General features: G+C 37.4%; 1 protein-coding gene across 1 annotated transcript in view; it reads left to right on the plus strand.

The window, feature by feature from the left end:
- Window positions 1–408: 408 nt before the first annotated feature.
- Cps1 (carbamoyl-phosphate synthase 1) overlaps window positions 409–24,877 on the plus strand; it is a 102,689-nt gene continuing 78,220 nt past the window's right edge. The window contains exons 1-7 of the mRNA XM_090354753.1: window positions 409–654; window positions 12,061–12,170; window positions 15,355–15,499; window positions 16,475–16,564; window positions 18,759–18,815; window positions 21,677–21,769; window positions 24,494–24,583. Coding sequence (XP_090210879.1) covers window positions 529–654; window positions 12,061–12,170; window positions 15,355–15,499; window positions 16,475–16,564; window positions 18,759–18,815; window positions 21,677–21,769; window positions 24,494–24,583 — 711 coding nt within the window. The 5' untranslated portion in view covers window positions 409–528. The remainder of the gene's footprint in view (window positions 655–12,060; window positions 12,171–15,354; window positions 15,500–16,474; window positions 16,565–18,758; window positions 18,816–21,676; window positions 21,770–24,493; window positions 24,584–24,877) is intronic.

Below are 24,877 nucleotides of genomic sequence, written 5' to 3' on the forward strand. Positions count from 1 at the left end.
AAAAAGCCGGAAGTGGTGCTGAGGCTCAAGTGGTAGAGTGCTAGCCTTGAGAAAATCCAAGGACAGTGCTCAAGCCCTGAGCCCAAGCCCAGGACTGGCAAAAAAAAAAAAAAAAAGAAAGTTACTACCCTTTAGGTAGGTGATATTCCTAATGTGGTCCACAGGGCCTGGGTCATTCTGTTCAGCTGCATAAGCAATTCCTTTAATGGATGACTGGTTTTCTATAAAACTAGCATTATTTCAGTAGGAGTAGATTGTATTTGATGTGATGCAATTTGTATCTGACATACCCATGAACATCTTCTGACATCACCTTGGGAGGAGGAGCTAAGAGTAGGAGGAGCTGTTGCTGGGGACATTTAATGGCAGAATGAATGGAAAGTCAGAGATCACTGCAGTCAGTCAGCCGTCAACACTGACTGTTGTGCCTCTGTCTTTCTTTCATATTAATTGGAAAATCTTGGAAGAAAAAAAATCTCACAAGTTGTGTGTAATATCCTTTAATTTTAGCCACAACTCACCTTCAAAATGACGAGGATTTTGACAGCCTGCAACGTGGTGAGGACCCTGAAGAATGGCCTTGACCTTGCTAATGTGGCTGTGCATCGACAATCGAAATTTTCCAAACCTGGGATTAGGCTCCTTTCTGTCAAGGTAATTCTCGTATTTCTTATTTCTCACAATATTATTTCAGGGGCCACAGTTTGGCAGTAGAGTAAAAGGGATCCTCACAAAGTAAATACTGATTTGAACATAGTTCCAAAGTTACTGTAGAACCTGTTGATTTAGTAAATATTTATCTTTATCTTCTTTTGTAGCCAACCTAAAGAATAGCTAAAAGTGTCTATAGACATGTTAAAGTACACTCCTATTACAAACAAAAAGGAATCTTAAGTGTGTTTATGCCTAGATTCTGTTGCTCATGGTTTTCATTTAAAGAAAAGTGTGTGTGTGTGTGTATGTGTGTGTGTGTGTCACATTACTGTAAGACCAAGTGTTATGGTTTTTATTTTTCAGATAATACAATGAGTCAGATAGATAATTCTGTTTTTCAGTTTGAATCCAAGCTGAGGAGAAAGTCTAGGAGATTCATTTTTTCTCCTTCATCCACCTTTGCACTGTGATTTTTTTGTAGAAACTTGCCCTTTCTGATAACTGTATTCAAATATGAGTTACCAAAGAAGTGTCAAATGAATTCTGTCAATGAAAATTATTTTTACTGAATATAAAATGTAAGTGCTCACAATAGTTTTAAATATATACTTCTTTAGTAGTAAATACTAGGAATCCATCTGTGTGGATGGTTAGAATAATTTCGAGTGTAAGTATTTAGTCACTCTGTTGACTAAAAATCATTCTGATGCTGTGCAGTACCTCCCACTTAGGTTGATTAAGTCAGGGTTCCGTGTACTTTAGTCTTTTTTTTGACTTCTCCTGGGACTTGAAATCAGGGCCTGATAACTTTCCCTGATCTTCCTTTGCTCACAGATAGTGCTCTACCACTTGATCAATAACAACACTCCCAGCCTTTTCTGTTCTGAGGAATTAAACTCAGGGCTTCATGCATGTTGGGCAAGCACTCAATCACTAAGCTTCATTCTCAGCCCTAGATTTCAGTTTTGATACCTTCAGTGTTAGCCAATGTCCATAAAGTCTTGTATGTCCCTAGGATTAAGGGGAGGAATACAAATACAGGAAAGATGAGAGGAAGAGGTCCGAGATGTGATACAGATTAGAAGTTAACTGTACAGAATCTAATAAGTGCTCTGTGCATAGCAACAATGACCAGATCTGCAACTAAATGATTGAATATGTGGACAAACTAGTAGAGAGAAAGAGAGAAAGGAAGAAGAAAAGGGGAGAGGGGAGGGAAGAAGGAGACAGGGAGCAGAAGGAGAGAAAAAGAGAGGAAGTGAGGAAAAGTGGGAGAGAGAGCGAAGAAGGGATACAGGGAGTGAAGGAGAGAAGGAGAGAAGGAGGGAGGGGGAAGTGGCAAGGTGGCTCTGGTGGTAGAGTGAAAGCCTTGAGCTGAAAAGCTCAGGGACAGAGTCTAAGTCCAGAGTTCAAGCCCCACAACTGACAAACAAAACAAAACAAAACAAAAAAACAGGGGGAGAGAAACACAATACTAGGAGAAGGCCGCATTGAGAAGCTATTACCAAGTATATAAGAAGATACCATTCTAAATTCAGAAAACCAAGAGAAATCATTTCCTTGGTTTCCTCCAATGAGGAGAATGTTCTAAACTATCATTGAATATATGGTGACTAAGCCAAAACTATAAGACTGAAAACTTAGTTAATATGAATAGTTTCTCAACATTTCTATGATTATAGAAGGAATAATAAGTGACAAGAAATATGAGATTGCCTGTAGCTCCTTGTTCAAAGATGAGTCATTTGGATTATCTATTTCATTTCATTGAAGTAGACAGAGAAGGATGAAAGAGTCTCTAGTAGACATAAGAAGTAGAGAAATAAGGTGACTACTTAAAATGGCAGACAGGTCTGAAATGATAAGTCTAGATTATTACACTCCCTGATGTAGTAAGTGCTTTACCTGTCAACCACCGCAACTACAATGACAATAGAAAGATTTCGTTAAGCAGCTGGGCTACTGGGAATGTAGTTACCAGATTTGTTTTAAGCCTTGCATAGTGCGCAGCTAAGAATAATAGATTTCTAAGAGAAATAAACCATCATTTCCTGGTGTAAAATCCATTACTTAGACTCCATCATTACCAGCTAGCATGTTGGAAGAGCTCCACGCATGAAAAAAGTTCTCAAACTTCTATATTATGAATAGGATGTAGTTAAACAATCAACAGGGCAGGACAGTCACTAAAGGTTAGTACCTTTATAGCTAGTCATCATTATAGTAAATGCACTGGGAAATACTCCCTGGGGCCCAACCTGTAAGCATGGCTTTGCAAACCAGGGCTGTTATTTTTCAGTGTCTCTGGAGGTCACTTTGCCTTTCTGTTGGCGACACAGAAAGGATGGGTTTGACGGCAGCAGTGATGCACTTAACAGTTTTCCTGTGGTGTTTTTTTTTTTTTTTTTGGCGTGTTTGCTTGTGGCTAATATTTGTAGAGTGTGCTGTCCTAGTAGACAAAATTGTGTTTTATTGATAGGTTAGAGACCAATATTGCAAGGTTGTCCTAGGTTTTTCAAGGTAACTGGCAATAAGGACATAAGTGGAGAACAAGCAGACAAGAGAGAATTTTAAGACTATAATCCTTTTTGTTTTAAATTTTTACTGAAAGTGTTCAGAAGTCATGTTTGTACCTGGGTACTAGCAAAATACTGCCAATAGGGAATAAGATTATCTGGATTCCAACCTGTGTTATATGGTTTTTAATGGTCTAACCTTGGTAATTTACATATTTTTGTTTTGTTTATTTGTGCTGGTACAGAGGCTTGAACTCAGGGCCTGGGCACGGTCACTAAGCTTCTTTGCTCAAAGCTACCATTCTACCACATGAGTCATAGTGCCACTTTGGGCTTTTTCTGTTTATGTGTTAACTGGGGAATGGAATCCATGTTAGGCAAGCATTCTACCATGAAGCCACATTCCTAGCTCTTCACACAACTTTTCTGAACTTAACTTTGGTCGTCTATATTGGGGAAACAATTCTTGATTTCCTCTAAGGATTGTTTGGTCATCATACAAGATTAGGCTTACAAATCTCCAGATGCATTGAAGTCTTTCTATTTATTTTAATAGAAGGATTTAGTTGAGGGTTAATGAGAATTTCCTTGTATTTTTCATGGTTCTGAACACTATTACATGGATAAAATACTAGATAAATTTGTACCTGTTTACAATGATTCTTCTTTGTTTTTTTCCCCCCAGTCCTGGGACTTCAGCACTTTCCTTGAGCTTTCTCAAAGTTAGCGCTCAACCACTTGAGCCACAGCACCACTTACATGCAGCTTTTTCTCTGTATATGGCACCAAGGAATTGAAGCCCAGGCTTTGTGCATGCTAGGGCAAGCACTCTACCACTAGGCCAAACTCATGGCCTAGTATCTTATAATTCTTAATTTTAATATATCCATAATTTAGTATTGCAACTCCAGGAATGAAATTATGGCTTTATACTTTATAATTTTAAGGCTTTACCATACTACTTGCATAATAATAATAATCAGACACAAATTCCTGCTTTAGGTCACCTACTTTCTAAAGCTTAGTTCAGTTTTATTTCATCAGAGTACTAAGGGAAACTAATAGCTAAAAAAAAATCAGGAAAGCCAGAAACCAAATATGTTATATTGCTTTAGGCTTGGTAAAATTGGAAATAAACACATGGGCTTCTACTTTTTTCTGATATGCAAATAACTTACATTGATATATGACTGAACAGCAATATAATCAGAGTAAGTCATTTCCATTTCCATTACTAGTCTGAGGGCATTCTTACCTGTATAATGTTTTATATTCTGATCTCTTATGGGATGTATTGCTGAGTTAGCTTAAAGCTTTACACACAGAATGTTTTATTGGTGGGACTGATCTAGAGGGAAAATGTCTGCTATTCCCATTTTAAAGATGTGTGAATGGCACATTTAATGCAGATATGCACATGTCTACTCTTGCTCATTAAGTTGACAAATATTATAGAATGTGGTTAGGATTTTAATTAGTTGTCATTTATTAGATGCATATTTTAATGTGTTTTGTTAGTGCTTTTCTATAGAAGTGTTAGTTCTTTAAACCTGGCATCAACATATTCCACATTATTTTTCCTGCTAGGATTTTTTTTGCTTACTCAAGAGTACATTTATATATGCGGTTTTACCCCCAATACCACATACATTTGATGTTTCATGTCCTTTCTTTGGCTACACTTTGAGAAAAGGTTGTTTTAACCAAAGAACCATAGGATTCCTACTTTAGATGGCCAGGAATTATATTAATGGAGCTTTTGAAGAGAAAGCTGTCTGTAGATGACATATTTCTTCATCTTAAATCAAGGTACTGTCATGTGTTTATAACAATCATGCTGTTTTTCAGTTTTCAGTTTTTTCCTTTTTCGTAATAGTCCTGTATCTTCATGCATTCAGGAGTTTAATGTCATTTTAGATGTGCGGAAAAGTCTTTGAGTTCTTCTAAGGGTGTTCATTAGGAAGGATTCAAAATATTATCAACAAGAACAACATCTAGTTCAAAGTTATTTTCTTTTTGTAAATTTTATTTTATTGTCAAGGTGATGTATAGAGGGATTATAGTTAGATTCCTAAGATAGTACATTACAAGATCAAAATATCTAGCTAGGAATATTCTGGACTATGACATAATACATGAGCAAATGTATAAATGATTATTTAAAAAAAATAAGGTGCAGAAAATGCAGAGGAAAAGCCTTGCTAGTATCAGTAGTAATCTTAAGACTGTTTCAAAAGCTTTTACAGGGTAATTATAAATTGGGCTTTAAAATTTTTGTCTACAATTCCTAAGACTAAGTCCTCAAAGTCAGTTTAACATACCCCAGGAGCACATTTTCAAAGCTTTTTGAAGGGGAATTTAGCTGTGTGATTCCCACTAATAGTTGTTGTATTATTCTTTTCCTGGAAAGTTCTTTGAACCATCTAACCTTTTAAATGTGATTTCAAACTGAGAATATTAAAGTATAAAAGTCTGCTTATTTTTTTATGTGGCCCCATTAAGCTAATCAGTCATCTTACTAGAAAACAGATTCTAGTGCAGTTTTAAAATGAGTTTTAATTTTGATGAAAAACTCTAGAGATAAGGTGCTTGAGAAATATCAGAATTCTTTCAATATCAGTTTATTAAGTGTCATTAAAATATTTTTGATATATGAGGGCCCAGTGGCTCACGCCTGTAATCCTAGCTACTCAGGAGGCTGAGATCTGAGGCTTAAAGGCAGCCCAGGAACTAAAGTCTGTGAGAATATTACCTCCAATGAACCATTAAAAAACTGGAAATGGCACTGTGGGTCAAGGAGTAGAGCAGTAGCCTTGAGCTGAAGAGCTCAAGGACAATGCCCAGGCCCAGAGTCCAAGCCTCAGGACCCACAAACATTTTTTTTCTTCTGGTATGGTTACGTAGTAATGCCAATGACCACAAGTGGACAAACCAAAGAATAAACACTGAAAAATTATTGGCATTTCTACTTAGAGACAAACCTCTAGAGAAATAAAGTTTGCTTGGTTTCCCTAATTTATGGTAGATAGAACTAACCTATACATCTGTAAGTTGGGTGGTACACAAGCGGTTATAAATGAATGAACTGGAGTATAACAGATCCTATGGAGAGCTCAGATAGTATATATTTTGGAAAGACTAGGTCAAAGGCCAACAAAAATCATCGCTGGAAATGGGTGTGTACATGCAAGGGTTGCCAGGGCTGAGGGGAGAGGGCTAGACAATGAAGCTGGCAAGGAGGGGAGAATGCAATCAAGGATTTATTGTGTAGCCCCACTTTTACAAATATTAGGAAATTTAAGCTTTAGAATGCCCATTTCAAAAGTAATATAAAAATAGGGATTATACACACCTTTGTGTTTCAGTTATTTAAAGTATAGACTGAAATTATAAACACAAGTAGAAATGAGTTGATTACATTTTTGGTCCTTTTAACATTTTGCGTGGAAAATTGTAACCTTATGCGTACTCCTCAAAATCTAGAAATGATAATAACTGTTATTATTATTTCATGGAGACGTTTAACTTCAAACTTTAATCGTTACATTCATAAGAAACCCTAGGAAATATATAGTTTCTGAGAACTTGTTATACATTAACTTATTTTACTTAATTAACATTCACTATTATTTCTAGGCTGAAAGACACCAAGTTGTGATAGTAAACTGGTTTCAAGGCATTTTCCTTGATATCTGTATTGGCTACAATTATTGACCTATTTTTTTGTTTGTATGTTTTGTAAACGTAATTACTTAGGTGAAAGAAATCAAATATAATTCTAAAGAAATGGAAATAATGTTATTAATTGTAGATGAAAATTTGAACACTGGCTAAAAGTCAATCAGGATCAGATATTAGAATCTGTCGTTGTATGTGTGTGTGGGGGGAGGGTGTGCTCGCATGTACTCCCGTGGGTGTGTATTATATGAATTTCACCTTAAGTAGCTGCATTCTAAGCTTCTCTCTCCCGTCTTCTCTCTCTCCCTCTAGAAAGGTGAATTCCAGTTTTTATAAATAGGAGTTCAGGTTTGAATTGCCTTTTATCCTCACTTTAAGAAATTAGAAAGCAGAAATAGGAGTTTGGGAAAAGCAAATAGGGAAAAAGTGAGACTTGCTGGGTTTAAAAATGGCTGCTATTGCCATTCCAGTGGCTGATCACTGCACCTTCTGACTCCGTTCACTGAAGTATAAATCAGGGTGTTTCTTTTTTTCCTGTGTGTGTATACATGGAGTAGGATTTCAGTCCATGGCCTCAGCTTGATTGCTCACAGTTCTGTGCTCTACTACTTGAGCCATACCACGAGCCTGGTGTTTTGCTTGTTTGGAAATGGAGCCTTACAGACTGTTCTGCCAGGGTGGGCTTCAGTCTATGTTCTTCCAGATCTTAGCCTACGGCCTACGTAGGATTAAAATGGAGATCTTAATGGTGTCTACCACTTTGTTTCTATGACAACTAATTGAGAAAACCCGTTAATACTTTTAGAAACAGTATCTTGCACATTCCTATTACCTATTACTATCTTGTTTTCAGGTTCCTTTTATTTATTTATTTTTGATTTCTCTACTATATAGCTAGTTTTATAAATTGAAGGACTGGGGCCTAGAAAGGTAGTTAGCAGATTGTAGGAACTCAGTGATGTATGACATTTGAGTGTCTATACATTAGTGAACACAAAAAGGAGCAAGCCCTTTAGAGTTTATATTTATAGAATCCTTTGATTACCTTTCCCGATATTCTATAAATGTACACATGTCCCTTTCTGGAAGATTTCCAGTGCACATTCCAGTTTCAAGGTGTTCTGGCTGTAGAAACTTAAATGATTACTATTCTAATTCCTAGGTTATGTACTTCTGTCGACTAGCACTGAGGCTACTAAAATATGATGGTAAAAGTGTGATTTCTTTTGGACTCATTGAAAAGAAATAGCATTTGGGGGAACTGCTAGGTATAAGCAGGGATTTCAAGTAATAGGTCTTTTCTCAGAGTTCCTCTATCAATTCATAGATAAGTCAATTGGCACTCATCATTTTCAACCCATTGGAGGCCAGTGTAGTTAAAAGGAATATAAAGGGTACTCCAGGCAATAAACAGAAGGCTTGTAACAATATAATGTGTAGTGAGAAAGAGAATTGGAAGACCTATAAAACCTGCCAAAAAGAACAAAAAAATAGAATTAAGGGAGCAAAAGACATATTGAACACAATCTCAGGGACTATTTCAGGCTGCAGTAAATGTCTCCTCAAATATATCTTTAGGCAAAGGGAAGGAAATAGGAAACTATTTCTATCTATCTTCAGCCAAAGAAAACTACCAGAGGGAGTTATGGATGTGGGTTACCAAGGGTTAGATTTGTTTATGTTAATTTTTACCTCTTAAACATATTTCAAGTTACTATGAGCAAAAGATCAAAGGAAACAAAAGAAAGTCTAAGCAAATGTGATATTTAGGGAAGTCTGGTTCAGAGAAGAGGACAGGCAAACTATCAGTGCATAGGAAATAATTGAAATTTGCACTTCAGACTCAGGTCATACTAGGTAAGTAACAGTCATTTGAGGTTCTATTGACAAACTATGTAAGACCCCATTGCCTTGCTTTCTTTTTGTGAATGCATGTTGGTTACACCTGACTACTTCCAGAAGAGAAAATTAATTTTTGTGGTAGAAAACGTTCTTTGACAGTGAATTTTTGTTTATTTCTTGGACCCAAAGGTTCTATCTAGTGAAACATGTCAGAATTAATATGAAATATTCCCAGTACACACAGTCCTATTGAGACCCAGGTCCACAGGAAAGCCTATTGTCATGTTTAGAGATGGCTCAAGGTAAATTTTTATTTCCTCACCTAGTTCTGAATTACAATTAAACAGAAGTCATTGCAAACCAAAAGAATATATACTCAGTTACTGAGAACAACATACAACGTTGATTTTTGAGGTACAGAAGCAGAATTTAGACTTGTGTGTGAAGTCTGTCTCATCTCTCAGATTAATTTATTGTTGTTTCCCTTGTGCTGGGTAATTCCAAAATCTTTTTAAATTCAATGACTGTAAAGACAATCCCTAACTATGTAAAGATAGCATCAGGCTTGTGATCTTAAATGCTGATTTTAAGGCCATAGATAAAACGACTTCAAAGATAATTGGATATGCTAAGTAAAGGACAAAATTCTTTTGGTTAACTCTGCACACAGAGACACACCCAAAAACCCCTCATCAGAGGTTCCGTAGAGAATGTTAATCTTCCTTAGAAATATAAACTTGAGGGGACAGGAGCATAGCCTAGTGGTAGAGTGCTTGCCTAGCATGCACAAAGTCTGGGTTCAATTCCTTGGTACCACATACACAGAAAACGCTGGTGCTGTGGCTCAAGTGGCAGAGTGCTAGCTTTGAGCAAAAAGTGCCCAAGGATTGTGCCCAGGCCCTGAGTTCAAGCCCTAGGACTGGCCAAAAAGAAAATATATATATATATATATATATACTTGAAATCCATATATTATATCTCTGATCAAAATCCTATTGAGAAGAATGTGTCAAATGTACTATATTGATTTTTTAGGAAACAAACTCACAGTATGAGTTTAGGATCACAGTTTCTTGGTTGAAAGAAAGTCAAAATGCTATTTTACACTGAAAATGATCAATTTAATGGCAAGAGACTGAAAAATCTTAGACTCTAAAAGAAGCATATTATGTCCTCAAGACATTTATATTTAAATAAATGTGAGACATATTATATTTAAAAATAGATTAGTATGATTTAGATGATTATAAAAGCAAAGGTCTAGAACTTATTTACTGAGTGTCTATTGCCTAACAAAATTGGGGTTTGTGTGTGTGTGTGTGTGTGTGTGTGTGTGTGTGTGTGTCTGTCTGTCTGTCTGTCTGTCTGTCTGTCTGTTTGTATGTCTATGTTGGAAGTGGAGTTGAAGTTGCAAATCTCAAAAGTATGAGACACTATAACTGCTGTTCACAAATTGTAAGGGGTAAAAATGGAGGAGTCTGTTTCTGTCTCTGATTGTACTGAAGTTTACAGACAGACTCCAAAATTCTTCCTATAAGTCCAATTTATATCCAAAATGATATCAACTGTATTTGTGTATTTCCCACAATTCTTAATTATTTGAAATATAGCTCCAATCCATATAATTTTTGGCTTGAATATCACAGAATATGTCTTCATAAAAGACTGACTTTGCCAAGCATGTGGCTCATGCCTGTAATACTAGCTACTCAGGAGGCTGAAATCTGAGGATCAAGGTTCAAAGCCAGCCCAGGCACTAAAGTCCCTGAGAGTCTTACCTATAATTAAACAGTAGAAAACTGGAAGTAGTGCTGTGGCTCAAGGGGTAGGGAGGTAACCTTGAGCTGAAGTGCTCAGGGACAATGCCCATGCTCAGAGTTCAAGTCCTATGACTGACAGAACAAACAAAAAAGACTGGCTTTAAAACAAATGTATGTGCAATTCTCTCATTACTTTTAGAAATGATTATACCTAATGCATGCTAATATCAGTATATTATTAAACTTCCTCAATTATTATAGAGATGTTTCTTATTTAAAATTATTGTAGAGGTTATGTATAGAGAGTTTATAGTCACATAAGTTAAAAAATGAGTACATTTTATTTTTTATTAGGGGGGAAGGTGCTTGAAGTCTGGGCTTTGAGCTTCTTTTGCTCACCACTTCACTCTTCTTTTGCTACCACTTCACTTGAGCCACAGTATTACTTCTAGCTTTTTGGGGGAGTAGTTTATTGGGGATATGAATTTCCTGCCCAGACTCCATCTAAATCCTAACCCTCAAATCTCAGCCTCCTGAATATTTAGGATTGCATGTGTCTGGCTTGTGAACATTTTACACACTCCCTCATTTTCTTCGTTTTTCCCTTCCTGACAGCCCGTCCCCCTCCCAGTTGTATAGTTCATTTCTAACACAGTGTTGAGTGAGTACCATTGCTGAAAAACTATTTCCAATTAGTTTGTTCTACAGAATTTCCTGGAATCTAGTCTTCATTTCAGCAAATGTGGTTCACCACATTTCTCCATCCCCTGAAATTTAGAGTTAGAGTTAAGCTGCTTCAGCAATAGAATTTAAGGTATTTACGAGGAGTCGATGAGGCCTGCTGCTTAGATATTTCTCTAATTGTCCCTTTTCTTAGCCAAGAATTTTATAGAAGTTGGTTCAAAGAGTAATACAGCAAAGTAATCAAATCCAGAATGCCCATAGCCTAAAGAGGGAGCCAGACATGGCTATAATTAACTCTGATAAAAAAAAATATGGTATGCTCTCAGAACATTTCACAGTGCTTGCTTTTGTGTCAGTATTAATAGAGTGATAAAGCTCCAGCTTCTTCAGGACGGTAAAGCTGGTGTGCAGGGGGCATCCCTCAGGACAAGTCCATCAAAAACAAGAGCTCTGCGGAACACAGAGCTTTGATATGCAATCACAAAGATTCCTTCTAGCCCTAAACCTCAGAATGAGATTGGGCTGTATGGTACAATTCACAGTGCTTTTTGCAAAGTTACAAACTTCCCTTAGAGCAATACTTGAGCAAAGTGAAGGAATATTAATGAGGAGAATATGGACTGTAGCAGTTTAACTAAATTGAAGAATTTCTGGTTTGTCAACAATTCTACCAGTAGACTTGAAATAGGCGATGTATCGACATGCTTCAGTTCCTCTTTCAAATCAAATGAAACAAAAAACACCTGCCAGTGACAACAGCCAGACATTTGAAGAAAAGTGGCAAGGAACAGAAGAGCAATTCCAAATCTGAGTGGCATAGTTTCCTTAAAAATACTGTGCATTTATTATCTTTATATGTACATATATGTTTGTATATATGTTATCTATTTTGTAATATGCTAAGCATCATGCAATTGTTTCTTTAGGCACAGACAGCACACATTATTCTGGAAGATGGAACTAAAATGAAAGGTTACTCCTTTGGCCATCCATCCTCTGTTGCTGGTGAAGTGGTCTTTAATACAGGTCTGGGAGGGTGAGTAATGCATCTGTTCTAAGGTTTTATCCATCCTCTCTACGGACAGAGTAATAACTGTATGTTCTTTTTTTTTTTTTGCCACTCCTGGGTTTCAGCTCAGGGGCTGAGCACTGTCCTTGGACTTTCTCAAAGCTAGAGCTCTACCACTTGAGCCTTAACACCACTTCTGACTTTTTTTCTATGTATGTGGTACCAAGGAATTGAACCCGGGTCTTCGTGCATGCTAGGCAAGCACTTTAACCCACTAGGCCAAACTCCCGGCCCCTGACTGTATGTTCTTACTCACAGTGGTAAATTGAAATCACTGCACCATGAGATCATACACTGCCCTGAATTTGCCTCATGCATAACTTCCTAACAATCATCCTTCCACAAAGCACAGACCTGGGCTTCTGCTGCATCTGGTGAAAGGGGGTCTTGGTGCCTAGGTAGCCTCTCTAAGTGAAAATAAACAAAACAAAAGACTAAAATTGACTTTGGAAATGGATGAACTGAGTCTACCAAATGGCTTCTGTAAAGGGATGTATGGATCAGATGAAAGAGACAATTAGAGCAGAGGAAAAAGGGTAGCATACTGAGGTGACACTCCATTCCCAACGTGTGACCCAACATTGTACCTCTAACTTAAATGCTACTGGGGAGAGATGCAGTCACCCTTTGAGTAATTTATAGAATTTTACTTTGTACTAAGATAGTGAACAAAGAGGTACACTCATTGTCCTAAAAGAATTATTGAGAGAGTAGGCATAGAGATGTTATATATACATATATATTTTAAGTTGTGGGGATTGAACGCAGGGCCTGCGACACTGTCCTTGGACACTGTTTGCTTAAGGTTAGTGTTCTGCAACTTGAGCCACAGCACCACTTCTGGCCTTTTTCGTGTATGTGATACTGGGGAATGGAACCCAGGGCTTTGTGCATGGTAGGCGAGCACTCTACCACTAGGCCACTCTCCCACCAAAGATGTAATATTTTTAATAATTATCAGTTGTGATTGAATGTAGTATTTAGGATCCACTGAGGAATTTATTGTATGCTATACAAGTCAAGTAGCCAGACTTACCAAGTCAACAAATGTTTGTTCATCTGGAACCAGGAGGTTAAACTTGTGTCTCAGTAGTAATATCTGATTATGTTTTTGTTTTTTTTTACCCATTGTGGGGCTTGAACTCTGGGCCTGGGCGCTGTACTTGAGCTCTTCAGCTCAAGGCTGCTGCCCTCCCTCTGGGCCTGGATGCTGTCCTTAAGCTCTTAAGCTCAAGGCTGCCTCCCTACCCCTTGAGCTACAGTGCCACATCCGATTTTTTGGTGGTTAATTGGAGATAAGGGTCTCACAGACTTTAGTGCCTGGACTGGCTTTGATCCTCAGATCTCAGCCTTCCGAGTAGCTAGGATTATAGGCGAGCCATTGTGCCTGGCTCTGATTATGTTATATCATCTACATTGTCTATTCTTTGTATGTTCTGATTTCTCTACTCTAAAACCAAGGGGACAAGAAAGAGGTCAAAAGTTACAGCTGGAGATTTGAAATATGCTCAGTTTAAAAAAAAAAACGTAGGGCTACTTTGTTTTAAGAGCTTTCTCTTATATAGTCGATCAACTAACCTGGAAAATATTTGATGAATGCATTGGAGGAATTCAAGCTATCCAGGAAGAGACATGGGGGCATTTGGTTAACTGATGGAGAAAGTATTGATTGACCAAGCTGTCATTATATTATTAATGTTCATTCTTTCTAAATTCTTGCCTCTCTGCATGAAATGAAGAATATTAAGTGTTCTTTTTAAAATAGTTCCACTGTTGAGAACACTAAATTACAATGTATGAAACCTGTTTGCAAAGTTTCGCTTCACCAGGCAATTATTTAAGCTTTTCGACAGCACTAATTACTAGCTGTGTTAATATACCTGCCAACAAACAACTGTTTAATATAGATCGGAATGATGGAAGGCACGGGAGTTTTCTTCTCAGTGATGGATTACGGGTAATAAATCTTGTCACATCACAAAAGTCAAACAGGACCTGATGGATTCATTTGCTTCCAACACTGCAATTCTCCAGGACAAGCTGTATTTATTCACTTAGTGGAGAGGACTGTAAACTTGTGTCAGAAGGGAAGAGCCAGTATTTTTTTTGTTGTTATTGTTTTTTTTGTGGTGGGAAAGAAGAAAGGGAAGTAAAAAATCAAATTAATTAAAGATTTTTTTCTTTGGATGTAGAAAAGGCAGTCATTTAATAAGATTGGTCCACAGGTATATTCCATTGAGAAATTATTCATTGGCTGGGTCACTCAGAGTAGCTGGTAATTAAGGGTGAGAGGGTATTTTAGTTTTCATCTTTAGGAAATGCATTTATATTATGTATAAGGCTTGGGTAAAAGAAAAAAAAAAAGCATCAGTTCCTGACCGCTGAAAGGCATCTGAGGAATTAGCTGAAGGAGGCTGTGGATAAATTCCATAGCACCTCAGTACCCCTGGGGATTGGAGATCTGAAGACCAAGTGTTCTGTTGACAAAGTCAGTTCTGGTACAAGTTAGTCTGGATGGGTTGAGAAATTTATGTTGACTGTTGCCTGAGCTGAATTTTATTGGCTTCAAGCTTCTATCCCCCTCAGCACCTAAATTTACTTTCAGTAGGAATCCACAAGAAAGATTTGGTTTAACTCAGTCTGAAGGAAGACAAAATGTAAAAGGAACAACAACAGCAAAAATGAAATTCAGTTGCAATGTATTTCAGTGCATCCAATAAATAAAGGAACAGCAACAGCAAAAAAAGAAATTCAGTTGCAATGTATTTCAGTGCATCCAATAAATAAATGGAGCCTTCTCCTGGATTTGTTTTGGAGGAGTAATGCTTCGTATTAATTTATATAAATGTTTTATATATTCGTATATACAATAATCTATATGAATACAGATAGTCTCAAATCTTTATACACACATTTTACATAACTATGTGGCATCAATCATTTATTTTATTGTATTCAGCTATCATTCTCAAGTGCATATATTCTCATTTCTTTTCTCCAAATTTAAACATGCTTCATTTGGTTGCTACAATTAGTAGACTGGCTAGTAGGTTGTTAATCTGGTATTCTTTAATTTTTTTTTTAAAGATTGAGTGATTTATTTTGTATGTGTACTGATTGTCATTGTTAACTTTTGGGCATGTCCATACAGCTACCCCGAAGCCCTTACAGACCCCGCCTACAAGGGGCAGATTCTCACTATGGCCAACCCTATCATCGGGAATGGTGGGGCGCCAGATACCACAGCGCTGGATGAGCTGGGACTCAGCAAATACATGGAATCAGATGGAATCAAGGTAGTTTTGGCAATGACTTTGCAGTTGCCTTACAGTGGTCATACTTTTCAGAATCTAGGATGGGGACTAGGCCGAGGCGGCCCAGGCCTGTAATCCTGATTTCTCAGGCTGAGATCTGAGCATCACAGTTTAAAACCAGCCAGGGTAGAAAAGTCTGTAAAACTATTCATTAACCATCAACATTCCAAAAGAGGAGCTATGACTCAAGTGACAGAGCACCGCCCTCAAGTGGAAAATACTAAGCGACTGGGCCCATGCCCTGAGTTTACTGTATAGTACCAGTGTGTGAGCACACCCACAAATGCACACACAATACACACCATCTAGAGTTCTGGAGTGGGCAAAGTTTCTCCCTCACTGTTGTATAGATTAAATTATTATACACATTCCCCGTTTCCCCTGAATATGTGAGAATAATTTTTTTCTTCCTCCACTACTGAGGCTTGAACTCTAGGCTGGGTGCTGTCCCTGAGCTCTGCAGCTCAAGGCTAGCGCTCTATGTCTTGAGTCACAGTGCCACTTCTGATTATCTGGCAGTTAATTGGAGATAATAGTCTGTTGTGCCCAAGTTGGCTTTGAATGGTGATCCTCAGATCTCAGCTTCCTGAGTAGCTAGGATTGGAGGCATGAGCCACCTGGGATCAGCTCAGTTCATTTTTTAACATATATTAAGTAATTATAAAGTAGATTGTTGACAAATTCAAGAGGAAATGGTTAGTGGGTCAAGATTGGAGAATAGCTTAGTCTTAAGATGGCTTCCCCAAGTGATCATTCAAGAAACAAGGATATGTTTTAAAATAAAAAAGGATGATGCCCCCCACCCCTTTTTTGCCGCATTCCTTCAAAATTTTAGATCTCACATTAATGGATAAAGTAATCCTTTTCAAAACAGATGAAAGATGACCTTGAAAGATGACTCTCAGGAATGGGATATTTTTGTGCACACTCACGTCTGATGTCTGCCTGTCTTTCTAGGTGTCTGGTCTGCTGGTACTGAATTACAGCAATGACTATAATCACTGGCTGGCAACCAAAAGTCTAGGGCAATGGCTGCAGGAGGAGAAGGTAATACAGCTGAAAGAGGCATCGGGCATCACAGAGGGATGAGAGGAGGGTCTGTGGAAAGCTGGAAGATCTGTGTGTGGCTGAAAGAACTGAACAGATGAGAAAGTTTGTGCAGTCATGGATCTGTTATTTATTTTTATTTTTTATTATTTATTTATTTTGCCACTCCTGGGCTTTGAACTCAGGGCCTGAGCACTATCCTTGGACTTTCTCAAGGCTAAAACTCTACCACTTGAGCCACAGCACCATTTCTGTTTTTTTTTTTTTCTATGTATGTGGTACCAAGGAATCGAACCCGGGTCTTCATGCATGCTAGGCAAGCACTCTACCACTAGGCTAAACTCCTGGCCCTTGTTATCTATTTATTATAGTGATTTTTATTTTATTTTATTTTTTTAAAAAATTTTTTTTATTGTAATTAGTAAAAGGGTTACATGATATTTGCCAGATAGAAGGTGCATTCATTCACATATATTGATACCCTTTCACATGTCTTGGTACCCATTTCCCTCCCCCCCTCACACCCCCCACCTGTCTTGGTTTTCCCCCCTTCCCTAAGTGATTTTTATTTTAAAGTACCTACAGATTAAACCTGAGGATGGCATGTTTTCAGTTTAACCACTAGGTGGTGTGCAAACATGCTTTGTAGGATATAAGGGATATGGGGACATTTTAGAATCTATGCTTTTCAACAATCTAAATCTAAGATTTAATCTAAGATTTAGTTATGTAACTCATTTTATGGGTTCTATAGTTACTTGGCTGTCTTGTCCCATATAATCATTTTATACAATACTTTTTTTGTTTCTTAAAACTTAGAACTTAGATTACGACGAGGTAATTTTTTAACTTACACATTATTATGAGATAAGGTATAATATCATTTGAAGTAATATATAAAAAGATTATAAACTTCTTTCACTTTCTATGCCTTAAAGATTAATTTCTCAATAGGTGAGAGAAAGATTAATTTCTCAGTAGATGAGAGAATATTATTCTAGGAAATCTCTACCACTCCAATGAGTGTTTAACTTTTGGGATAAGTAATGCTTACTTGCTGGGAGCATAGGCTAGTGGTAGAATGCTCACCTAGTGTGCGTGAAGCCCTGGTTGGATTCTCAGGTACCACATACACAGAAAAAGCCAGAAGTGGTCGTATGGCTTAAGTGGTAGAGCAATAGTCTTGAGAAAACACAAGGATAGTGCCCAGGGCCTCAGTTCAAGCCCCAGGACCAGCACAAACAAACAAATAAGAAAAAAAACGAATGCTTATTTTTGGACAAAATGCTTCTCTAGGCTCTCTAGCCTAGTGTTCAGTTTTTCTAAAATGTGAAAGTAGAAGAATCTCTTATCAACTTCCTGTCACTGTTTCATTCTCATTATTTCCGGAATTGATGTTCATTTCCTAGCCAGCTAATTTCCGAAATGGTCGTTCGAGTCTGTCTGCTTGAATCTCTCCCTCTCCTTCCACTTTCTTACCCTCCCATGCTTCCTCTCTTAATAGATTTCTTTTGTGATATTCAGGGAACTTGTTTTATGTCCTCTGTAGTTAACAATTGAGGGCTTGGTTAAGATATCTGTTTATAATGCACTCAAATAAATGAATACCAATGTGATGTTCTTTCATTGGCTAAAATGGATGAAAAAATGTCAAAGACCTTTGATGTGTAGTCATGTTTTACTAACAAATGTGTTGAGGGCCAACTATGTGTTAGGAATAGTTGACTCTACACATACATTTGTATATTGCTGCTTATTATTGATTCTGTTATTTAAAAAACACAAACTTCTTTCTCTACATCTACAGAAATATACCTGGAAATACATGTAAATATATTTTGTATGCTGTATATGTATGTTCATATACTATATTTTTCATTGTTTCAAAATAACTATGCTGATACATAGTAGTACCTCTTTAACATCTTCTATAAAACTGTAACAGATTAATGTTAAGAATTTTTTCATTTTTCATTCTGAGAAAGGGCTTGGGTAGTGTATGAGTCTTGTGCCCAACTAGAGCAATTTACTGTACTCTGACAACACCTTCACCCTGGGTCAGAGAGAAGAAGGAGAGGGGAAATTATTTACTGCTCAAGAAGATGGATGAGGCTATGTTTTTTCAACTTGAAAACAATATGCTGGTTCTAATTTCTTCCAATTTCAATGTCATGAGTTTTGCTTTTCCTTACAGATTCCTGCAATTTGTGGAGTAGACACAAGAATGCTGAGTAAAATTATCCGAGATAAGGTATGATTGTCATTTTAGCCAAATCTATCCCTCTCCCCCCCAGGTAGTTTTCTCCCAGTGCCTGAAGGATCTATTCATATGTAAACAAGTCTGGCTAGCTTGTGCCTCTGGGCCTTTGTCACTTTGCTTTCCTATTTTCCTGTGACTTTTGAAGAGTGTGTGGTGAGTGGGAATGAGCATAGGAGAGGCAGGATGCAGTTGAGGTTAGTTCCCTTGGTAGGAGTTCATAGAGTACCCACGATGTATTGATTAGACCAGTAAGTCAAGCCATTTATAATCAATTGTGTGGAAGGGCTTTACTTAAACAATTGGAAGAAGTAACTAAGTGTATAATAACCTGAATACCTTCCGGCAAAAGAACGTGCTTGCACAGCACTGGTGCTATTAAATATTCTCTTAGTTATCTATAAAATCAATTCATGTGTTACTTCTGGTAAGATGATTTTTCTTGAGATTAAAGGGTAACTTTTTCTTCTCCCATTTGATTGCTTCAATATCCAACTCATCCTCAGAATATCTCATCTTCACCTTACTTGCTTTTTCTTGTAAGAAGAGGATGGCGAAATTCTTTTCTACATGGAGCCTTCACATACCAAGCTACAAACATTCCTTTCCTTTACTCGTCTTAACTAATTTCCCCAAATGCAGCTGTTTTATAAAAAGAGAAATTGAATGCTATTGCCTAAAGCAATAAGTGACACAGTTGAATGTACAAATGTGAATGTGCATTTTCAAGAATGTCTGGTAGATTCCCAGGGAGAGTACAGTCAGTCCTCCGTGTCTGCAGTATTGAGGAAAAATATTTATGTATTGAAATTGCACAGATTTTTTTTACCTTGTCATAATTTCCTAAGTGTACAATAAATATAGTGTTTACATGGTACTCCTACTGCATTAAATGTTTATGTTACATACATTAGGTCACTTTTATTTTGCCAGGCCTGAGACTTGAACTCAAGGCTTGAGTACTGTCTTCAGGTTTTCTCAAGGTTAGATCTCTACCATTTGAGCCACAGCACCACTACCCGGTTTTCCTATGTGTGGGGTACCAAGGAATCAAACCTGTGTCTTCGGCGATGCTACACGAGCACTCTACCACTAGGCAAAACTCCCAGCCCCATGTGTTATTTTATGTAAGAAACTTCAACATCCATGGATTTTGTTGCAGTAAAGGGATCCTAGAACCTTGTGGATACCAATAGGCAATTTAATTTTGGTGTTGACTCTCTGTGAACAGTAAGGAAGAACAGCTGCATTACCAGGGCCAGAAAGAAGACAGTAATCTCTCTGTTGTACTGGATGTATTACTTCCTTCCTCATTTGCCTGGGAATTGCCTGGGATATTGCAGAGTCCAGGTAGATTCTTGGCTTTTCTTAGCTTAATAGTATGTGGGAGCAATAAACAATGGTGATTTTCTTAGGCTGAAATTTCAGAGGCATACATGGGGCTGGGAGTGTGGCCTAGTGGTAGAGTGTATGAAGGCCTAGGTTCAATACCTCAGTACCACATACACAGAAAAATCTGGAAGTGGTGTCGTGGCTCAAGTGGTAGAGTGGTAGTCTTGCGAAAGCCCAAGGACAGTATGCAGGCCCTGAGTTCAAGCCCTAGGACTGGCATACATTTGGGGACTAAGTTCAGGCTGCAGAACTGGTAGGTTGAATAGATATATGAGAAACCTCATGCTGTGGGAAGATTCTTCATGAGACCATACTGTGTCTTTTGCATGATTGCTTAGGGTAAGATGAACTCTTTTTTTTTTTTTAAATCATAGGGGAAGTTTATTTATAGGCACTAGTGGCTCATATCTGAATCCTGGCTACTCATGAGGGTGTCTTTTGCATGATTGCTTAGGATAAAATGGACTCTTTAAAAAAAAAATCATAGACCATGACATGAGAAAGGGTATCAATGTATGTGAAGTAATGCACCCTCTATCTGGTGAATATAATATAACTCTTCTATTAATTACAATAAAATATATGGAAAAAATCATAGAGAAGTTTATTTATAGGTACTAGTGGCTCATATCTGAATCCTGACTACTCATGAGGCTGAGATCTGAGAGTCAGTTCACAGCCAGCCGGAACCTAAGAGTCTTTGAGACTCTTACTTCCAATTAACTAGCAGTCAGAAGTAGAGATGTGACTCGAGTGCTACCCTTGAGTGAAAAGTTCTATTAGAGTGAGAGGCTCTGAGGCCAAGTCCCAGTATTGGCAAAACAAACAAAAAAGGTAGAGTTTATTAGCATGGATCACATAGAAATATCATTTATTGTAATTTTTATGAGTTATGCTGAGCCACAGTGAAAAAATATATTTTAGTTGTTATTTCTATTAATCTTACATAGGAAGTAAGATTGTTTCATTTTGCAAGCTTTAAGAAAAAGGAGAAAATCAAGTTTCAATATTAGGTATTCATAAATACCGATTTAGATAAAAAAAGAGTAATCAGACTCATAAAATTTAACAATACAGAGGTGAAAGGTGGGTTTTGGTTAGTTTCTCAGACTTTGAGGCAACATGTTGAACAATAGTTTACAATCTTAGTTGATCTTTGTGTGTGAATTAATTTTTATTATAAAATATGCAGTAAGTTCTCAATTATTGTGAGGTTTCTACAACTTTTAGATTGTAGAATAGACCTAAGGGAATAAATTGTATTTTCTAGAGTTTTCCCTGAAATGCATGTTCAAGTGAGATCACTTTCTAGTTTGTGAAAATAAAGTCTTTTTGATGGTGGTTAAGAGTAGCTCCAAAGACAACTCAGTCTTGGAACAGCTGTGAGATGTCCCCAGGAGATTTTGTTGTCAGCACCTTTATAACTGCTGCCTTTTTAGCTGTCTGTATTTTTAATTTGGTAGGGCACCATGCTTGGGAAGATTGAATTTGAAGGTCAGCCGGTGGATTTTGTGGATCCAAATAAGCAGAATTTGATTGCTGAGGTATCAACCAAGGTGAGAGATTTTCCTTCCTGTTTTTAAGTGTACATTTGTTTTACAAGGACTATTTTATTTTTGTGCAATATAAAAATTTTCATTTAGTCAGAGGTCATCTTGCAGGAGAATATATGTAATGTATATTAATGTATGTATATATATGTGTATTACACATTCAGTATAGCTAATGCCAATTACTTTTTCTTAGAGGGTTTCATTGGAATCCTCCTGCCTTGATTTAGTGGCTATTTATAATTATTTTCACCTCCCTCTTCCCTTCTCTTGCTCCCTACATCATATACAAAGCTCCCTGAATTGATCATGGAGCCGAATTGCTAGCCTGCAAGAAAAGCAAGGAGAACTTTAAAGAAATGAAAAATAATCATCTGAGTCTGAGTTCATTTTATAAAGGCTAAATATCCTTTTACCCTAAAGATTTATTATTTTATAACTACATTTAAAAAACATTCCTAATAATGCCAATGCCATTTCAGTGTGACATATTCTTCATGCAAATTTACAAGAAGCGATAGAATGTATTTTGGAAGGTTGGTGGTCTCTGGCCATAGGAAACATAGGTTGTACAGAGATAAAAGAACCAGGAGGTCACCATGTGCAGAGTGCCCTGATGAATGTCAACCTTGGAGCGTGTATGGCACTGCACAGCCACTCAGGGAACAGCATAGTGATGGGACAGGCACATCCAAAGCGCTCCGAGCTGTTGTTAAAAATGATTTGAAAACATCCATACTGATGGTAACAGTTAGGGAGATGGTGAATAATGAGAACTCAGTTTCAGGAAGAATGGATGGTATGTACTGAGAGACATAGAGTAACTTGAAGTAGATATGTATGTGTGGTTGTGTATATTTGTGTTTGTCTGTGTATATCTATATACATAACTTTGGTAAGGTATAATAAAAGTTTATACATATTATTCAAATAAATTGGTGAAAGGTGGATGGAACAGCACTGAGGTTACATTTGGAGGGTTTCTTCCAGCTCCATCACATTAGCTCACCAATTATACTGAGTCTTGTGTGTAACTCATTCTAATTTAGAACAAAGAATAAATAGATAAGGACCAAGTAACTAGATTGTGGCCCTTTCCAAATACGAGGAACACTGGCCTGGGGGAAATATATCTTCAAAAAAGCCCATGGTCAAAGAAGACTGAAAAATATGACATGACATATTTCTTTCCTACAGTGTCCCAAGGCAAATCCATATATTTAGTTTTGCTCTGAGGTCTTACCTATCTTCTGTTTTGTAGTAAGAATGTAATATCTGTTCCTTGGATTTGCAGGTTCTGTATTCTGTAGAAACAACCAGCTGTGGATTTAAAATATTGTTAAAAATTGCAATGGGATAAGAACTATGTACAGGACAGTATGATGTGAATCATATGCCATTTTAGATATGAGACTTGAGCCTCTCTAGACTTTGGGACCCAAAGGTGTCCTGAAAAAAAAAAATCCCCCATGACAATGAGAGATGGCTGTAATGGGCTTGAATAGGAACCAACAGAATAATTATCTATCTGGATTATCTATGTTGAATTAAGGAGAAGGTGATGGAGTCTTAATATCAGTGCAAGTACAATTTCAGAGTAGGTATCTGTGATAAAATGTAAAATTCCGTTAGGAGAGTACTGTATGTTTTGTCAGCTTTGATTATATGCCTTGGAAATGTTGATAATGCATTGTCAATTTGATGTTGCTAAAAGTGGATGGTAGTACTCATTTTATAGTAGAAGCCTAAGATTAAGGATAAATCTATAAATCTCTATGTTTTTTTGAATTCTCTCATGAGTAAGCTTACCTGTAACCTTCATGGATAAGCTCAGCAATGCAGGAGGAAACAAAAATCAAATTCTATCCTCAAATACAGCCTAAAGATTATGATTGGATGCTCTGTATGCTTTTTGGAGATGAATACATTGCAGTGAAAGTAAAGTTCGTTTTAAAATATTCAGATAACACCTTTTATCTCGAAACCTTCCGCACACTATGAAATCATCTGAAATTCTGAATGGGATGCTTACTTTCCATTGTAAAGCCACTGTGGACATCAGACCCTCCAGGCTTTCCTTCTCTTGATTTCTGTTCTTTCTCCTTTTATGACTTTAGAAAACTGCTTCTTGGGGTAAATGTCTGTGAAAATCCATCTGCCTCCAAGCGGTGCTTAAGATATAGATAATGATTATGATATGCCTTGGGATCTTTTTTATGAATTATCCCATTTAAGTACAAACATTTGTATGGTAATCTGAAGAGACCGGTGGTCCACACTAGCTTAGCAGTTCCCATGACTCATATCAGTTTTATCTCTTCAGTTGTAATGCATAGGCCTAATGTACAGAGGATTAGCTCAGACCTGGCTGACCTGTATTTCAAGCTGAGGAACAAATGGTATTTAAAGCATGATATATCTATTTAGCACATCTGTCTTGTGCTGAACCAGCCATGATACTTGAAAACGCTATTGCTAATGAAGCAAAATGTGCAGACCATGATTGTTTACTATGGATGTCTAAAAGATCTTTGCTATTGCTGCAACCAATAGTTTTAATAAAATAGCAAAGCGCAGTTTATAGCCTGTGGTATTTGCTTTTCATATCAAGTAACTGCCAGTCAACCCTCAGTGGTTAAGTCAATCCGTTCTTCATCTAAGTGTATAATGTCTTCAGATGCATTTACTCTGTTCTTTACATTGGAATAATTCCATTCTTTTAAATGGCAGGATGTCAAAGTGTTTGGCAAAGGAAACCCCACCAAAGTGGTAGCTGTGGACTGTGGGATAAAAAACAATGTCATCCGTCTGCTGGTGAAGGTAAGTCATTCACCCCTTGAATGGGTAAGGCTTTGCATTTTTTTTTTCTTGTGAGTCATGGGGCTTGAACTCAGCCTGGGCACTGTCCCTGAGCTCTTCAGCTCAAGGCTACTTCCTACCATTGAGCCAAGGTCCACTTCTCATTTTCTAGAGGTTAACTGGAGATAAGACTCTCACGTCCATTTGTACCTAGGCTGGCTTTGAACCTCTATCCTCAGATCTCAACCTCCTGAGTAGCTAGGATTACAGGCATGAGCCATTGTGTCCAGCTGCAATTCTTGATCCTTAGTGTTC

Source organism: Megascapheus bottae, chromosome 21 (assembly GCF_031878675.1).
Source record: "Megascapheus bottae isolate mThoBot1 chromosome 21, mThoBot2.hap1, whole genome shotgun sequence".
Classification (NCBI taxonomy): Eukaryota; Metazoa; Chordata; class Mammalia; order Rodentia; family Geomyidae; genus Megascapheus; species Megascapheus bottae.